Source organism: Cryptosporidium hominis (genome assembly GCF_000006425.1).
Source record: "Cryptosporidium hominis TU502 chromosome 3 CHRO013033, whole genome shotgun sequence".
Classification (NCBI taxonomy): domain Eukaryota; phylum Apicomplexa; class Conoidasida; order Eucoccidiorida; family Cryptosporidiidae; genus Cryptosporidium; species Cryptosporidium hominis.
In genome coordinates, this window is record NW_667045.1 from 84 (window position 1) to 5,905 (window position 5,822).

The 5,822-nt window shown below is 32.7% G+C and overlaps 3 protein-coding genes across 3 annotated transcripts; all 3 read left to right on the top strand.

Annotated features, from left to right (window-relative positions):
- The first annotated feature begins 200 nt into the window (after nt 1-200).
- Chro.30023 (hypothetical protein) lies at nt 201-1,253 on the top strand. Its single annotated transcript, XM_660569.1, has 1 exon — nt 201-1,253. The coding sequence occupies one exon, from the start codon at nt 201-203 to the stop codon at nt 1,251-1,253; it is 1,053 nt and encodes a 350-aa protein (XP_665661.1).
- A 928-nt stretch (nt 1,254-2,181) lies between these two features.
- On the top strand, nt 2,182-3,660 carry Chro.30024 (hypothetical protein). Its single annotated transcript, XM_660570.1, has 1 exon — nt 2,182-3,660. One exon carries the CDS (start codon nt 2,182-2,184, stop codon nt 3,658-3,660), a length of 1,479 nt encoding a protein of 492 aa, XP_665662.1.
- Nucleotides 3,661-4,091: 431 nt separating this feature from the next.
- Nucleotides 4,092-5,822, top strand: Chro.30025 (hypothetical protein; the record flags this gene model as incomplete). Its single annotated transcript, XM_660571.1, has 1 exon — nt 4,092-5,822. A coding segment is annotated over one exon (1,731 nt), but the record flags the coding sequence as incomplete, so codon positions are not given.

Consider the following 5,822-nt stretch of genomic DNA (forward strand, 5'->3'; position numbering starts at 1 on the left):
ACAGAGGAAAAGGAGGCGATTTAACAAGGAAAGGAGTTCTCAATTTAATAGTTTCCTTATCTAAATCTACTGAAATTATTCAATTCAAGAAAGCTACATTTTCTAGATTCCTCCAAACAATTTGCGAATCAATTAGACATTTAAGCTTTTCAATCCAGATTTCTGGATGTTCTGCATTAGATGCAATCATTAAATGGAGAATGACAAAATCTAAAGATTCTCCAGAATTTCTTGAAATTAAGAAACTTTTGACAGATTTTGTTCAAACTCTAAGCTCCGATACAATAGATATTCACATAATGGCTCTAAGAGGAATTATTCTTTCAATAGGTATTATCTTCCCTCATGTAGTGAATTTAATTGAAGAAACTTTGATTAATGATATTGTCAACTGCTTATTTGGAATATTTAATAAAGACAAGATAATCCTGAACAATGATGAGGGGGCAAATAATATTTTAAACGAGCCCATAACATCTTTTAATGAATTAATTTTTTCATCAAAATACGATGTTGAGTGTAGAAGAAATTCAATTTGGTCGCTTGGAGTCATTTGTTATTGTATTATTGGTACTGAAATATCTTCAAAGAATATGATCTTAGATCTATGTCATAATACTCTAGTTCAAGGTTGCTTTGATTATTCAACAGATAAAAGAGGTGATGTCGGATCATGGATTCGTGAGCTTTCAATGGAAACTATAGCATGCTTATATTACAATAACGTATTTATAGATGACTCAAAGTATGAAAAAATCCTTCCTGCATTTGTATTCAATATATTCAACTATTCTGACAAGCTAAGAGTTAAAGCAATTTTATTACTTTGGAAAATTTTGTACTTGCACTTTACAAACTCAGATTCCATAGAAGATAACTCCATTGAATACACGAATATAAATATGTACTGGATTTACTACCGTATTTTTCATGGAATTCCTTTTGAACTTTTTGAGATCTGTCAAATCAAAGAAATGAAAGAAACTAAGCTAGAGAACCTTTGTAAAAAGAATTCATTAAAATACAGACTGTTTGAATCTTGCCAGCTTATCTTGTACGACGTACTTAAGGACTATGCACTGGTACACAGTAAAAACTATATTGATGAACTTAAAACATTTTTTGGTACTAAAAGCAATCCATTTAACTTGGGATGTTATTATTTTGACATGTTAGACTCTATTGAAAAAGTCCCACACTCATTATACCCCTATCTAGACTTTGAAACCAATTTTTATTTGTCTTTCAAATAGAAATTTCCAAATCTTGTCAAATTCCAGTACAAATATATTTAAAAACTGCCTTTTCCCATTTATCCTTGAAGAAAAACTGCAAAGGTCAGCCTTGCTTGGATTAACAAACTGGATCAGCCATTCTTCTTCAATGAGTTCATCATCATCATCAATTAATCCCTACCAAGCCATAAACTATGAGTTAAATGTCTTTTTGAAGTCAACTAGTGATTTCTCTGCAGCTACTGTTTCAATTTTCTATAATATTGAAAAACTTTTAAGGCTTCTTTCTACATGCAATCAAGATGCCGCCTTTTTATGCGGATGCATGACTTTGCATGTACTACAATTTATTTTAGTATTGCTTACGTGGGAAATTTTCCCGCAAGAAAAAGCAGTCATGAGAGGAATTCTTACTACAATTTTACAGGTTCTAGGAAATACAAAAGATTTTCAAATAATTAAGATTTCTTCTGCGGTTTTGGTACATTTTTCGTTTAGTATACAAGTATCAGAAGATGATGAGTTGGCTCAGAAAGCAATGGAATCTCTTTCAGACCTAGTTTCCCATCAATATCCCAATATTAGGGCATACACAACTGACTATATTTACAATAATGTGTGCCATATTCAGTCATCAAAAAAGATTGAGTCTATACTTGAGTACATTAGAGAAACAAACTGGACGCAAAGTTATAGCAAAGAAGAGTTGGAGAAGATAAAAACTCAATTTAGAGATTTATGCCAGCTAGAAAATTAATACATACTTATGTGGGCTTAAATCGTATCATTCAATAACTTCGTTTAAGGTATTAACATTTGTAATTAAAGAAGAATCGTCTCCGGCCATTATCTTGTACGTGTGTACACACAGAGCGTTGGAAAATTTAAAGTTTAAAAATAAGTTTAATAGCTAATTAATCATTTTAAGAGACCATAATATACAAATATGGTATTATTTCAATGGCAAAGCGAATATGAGTACCTTTTACATCGAATATGTGACTTGCTAGACCAGTGTAAACAAATGGGGTTTCTACACATTTCAACTGATTATAGAAATGTTTTTACTTCCAATTCAACATTCCAGAATTATATTTTAATTGGGAGTAGCTCAATGAAGGAGTTTATGAAAGAAATGATTGAGAAGATGACCCCTTTTTATACCCCAGGAATACTTAGTTATTTAGCAGCTTGCTGCGTAGATGATATTAACTTGTCACATCTATTTTCTCTCCTTAGGCTTCACAATATTATGGAATACTACCCAAAATCAGTAAGCGAACACAAACAAAGAGCAACCATTCTAACGGCAATTTTTGGAGAGTTATATGCAATTAAAAATGATTTTGAGGAAGGGAAACTTAAGCTCAATGATTTTAAAAGAGGTCATGTGAATAACTCGGAAAATGAACAAAGTATTGAATTACTGAAAATGACAATTAATCAACTTGGAGGGCTGATATTGGATTCAGGAAGAGATAGAGCAACATTTATTAAAGAGGCATTTTGCGCTCCTTCTTTTGCTCCCCCAAAGTCTGATATTTTTTCAATAAACAATGATGAATTACTTAATAATCACCTCCAAACACAGGTGATGGTCAACAGAGTTTCCAATGTTAATAAAGGTGATCCATTATTAGTTTCTGCTCTGCTTTGCGGTTCATCATTATCAATCTGGCAAAGAATTCACCTATTATATGATCCTGATAGAAATCAAGCCAAAGACTCTATTGTATATGCAGTTATTTATGCAGCTCCACTTATGGATAGAATGAGACAGTTAGTATTCACATCTCTTCTCCAATCATTTTGTAGACCTCAGTGGTGTAATAACCTTTTACCTCAGCTTTCAGACAAAATGAGAAGGTTCAACAATCAGAACACTGAAATTATTCAGCTTATTGTTCGTGGATTTCTACTTTCTGGAGTGACTATTTGGTCATATGAATCTCCTCAGCAAATTTATGATATCAGTACATCATGTGCTCTTACTGCGAGGGAAAAGGATGCGCTTTTGAAAATCTTTAGACTGGTTGATGAAAAAGCTCTTGCCCAAGAATCTCTTGAAGAGTCATCAATTGCCCCCTCTTTTGAGTCTGTCATTAGGGAACTTTCTAGACAGTTTTATACTAATTCAAATTGGGATATAGATGATACCGGGTTTGTTAAATCTCTAAATGAAAGGCAATCATATAATAAACTAGGAAACTCTATTGAGGGCGCTCTCAAACTCGCTGAAACTGACTACGAGTTTATGCATCGTCCTCTCAATATTGTCTCCGACAGAGTCAAATTCTATCAAGCAATGCAGCACTTCCAAGCAAATCTAAATGACCCCCTGGCATCATTTGAGTCTAAATCAGATGCATTGATACAACTTTCATCATTTGAAGATATTGAGGCTAATTTATTTAATGTTAACTGAATTAATTAGAACATATTTATTAAAAAAAATGTTTAAATATACATCAACTTAATATATAAAATACTAAATATTTCTACTATATTCTATAAGCCAGCCTCCCACGTATTATTTACTTATTATTTTAAATTTCCTTTATCTTGTTAATTGACATAATTTAGCCTTGAATAATCTTTTGCATGCAGTCGGCGCCAATTGTTTGGCGCCTGACGAGTAACGTAAATTTGTTATTGGGAGGGGTGATGGATTTAAAGGATACGAGGGAAAATAGAGAAATACTTTGTTTATTTAAAAAAAAAAGACTACTTTTAAGAATTAATGAAGCATTAATGTGTGTGAGAAGTTTTTACTAAAAAGGTATAGTAGTGGTATTCTTTGATTTAGCTCGGAAAGAGAATCTGCTCTTGAAAAGGCTAAGGCAATAAGGGACTAACATGTACGCAAAAGAAGATTTTGGAAATGCGAATATAAGTCAATTTATTCGACTAAATAACCGGCTAAGAGCTAATGGGTTTTTATCTATACCGTTTCTTCCTGACTTAACTTCTCCTGCTAGATCTCTTATACTAAATAGAAACCAAGTTGAAGAAGATAATAATGAAGGTACAAATTATTTAAGATACGCAAACCCGGGAGTGAGATTATCAGAAAAATTGGTTCAAACCTCAATGATCCCTCAGAATCTAAATGATGTAACTACGCCTCAGAATCTTTCACAAATTGGAGAAACAGAGAGGCAAAATGATAAGTTCGAAATCACTCCAGGTATTCGTAAGTATACTGATTCTGAATATTCTGGTTTGAACACAGATGATTTGAGAACTGTAGGTTCTATATTACATGGAATTTGTGCTGACAGAGACAATTCATTTGAAAATGAACAAAATGTTAATTCTATAACAGAAATTGCAAGAGAACACTCTGTATCTGGAAGAAATAAGATGGATTTTCCTTTTGATATGCCGTCAAATTATAGTTCCAAATATGGGATGAAACCTGATGGTGATTTTAGATTAGGGTCAAGTATTGAGCTTTCTTTCACTACTGAACAACCTGAATCCTTGTCTATGGCAGCTAAACCAGAATCTATTGAAACTAACCAAAGGTTAATAGTTGATGGAAACAAACTCATTTCAACTATTCACAATTTACTATATGAATTAGAATCTCGAGGTGAACACACTGTTGAAACTATAAACTCTGAAAGGTCACAAAAAAATGGACTTATGGAAAAGTTAAACCTCTTGAGAAGGAAATATGAAGCCTTAGAGAAAGAGAATGAATCTCTTAGAATGATAAATAGAGTTTTAACCGAAGAAGAACAATCTAATAGAAAAAATAGGGTTCAAGGCAGGGAAACCCCGCAATGCTCTACAATTAGCAAGTTAGAAAGAGAGAAACAGCAACTTCTTGTTGAAAATAGTCGACTAAAACAAGATATTCTAAAGCTTCAAGAGGATGATGATAAGTCCAGAGATAAAGCTGATCAATTTTTGAGGTCTGTTAAAAGCAATCTGGACAGTGAAAGAGATTCTAACAGAGCCAGTACCTTCAACCACACTGGTACGAGCAGTAATATTAGTGGAACAACCTTAACAACTTTAGAAAAAAAGAAAATTCTTCAATCACACTACCTTTACTCAATAATTGTAGGATTTGAAAAATCGATCAGCTATTGGAAATTGCAAGCCAACGGTCAAAATAACTTAGATTCTAAGAACGGGCAAGACTCATTTGAGGGTAATGAAACTAATCTAGGAAATTCAAATGATACTATTTCTGAAAAATCCTTCTTTGAATTTTGTCAAGAAAATAATATCTCCACAAGTGAGCTAATGAAAAGAGACAAGAATCTTTGGACCAGAGGTCTTTATATGTTACAGAATACTGATAGATCTGAATTAGAAAGTATAGTTAGGTGGTCTTGTAGGCTACTTAATATATCAAACTTTAGAAACATTCCAATTCAAATTGGACAGCTATTAGCCAAAAAGAGTACTTCGGCAACCCCAAAAATCACTCATATTTTCGAAAGTGCTTCATCCAAGAAAATTTCCTCCCAGAATAATAGCCAAGAAGTCATATCAATTGAACTACATGATCGTTTCTACAACCACTTTAAAACTTTATTTGATGTACTTGATGATCAAGATGTTATCCAAGCA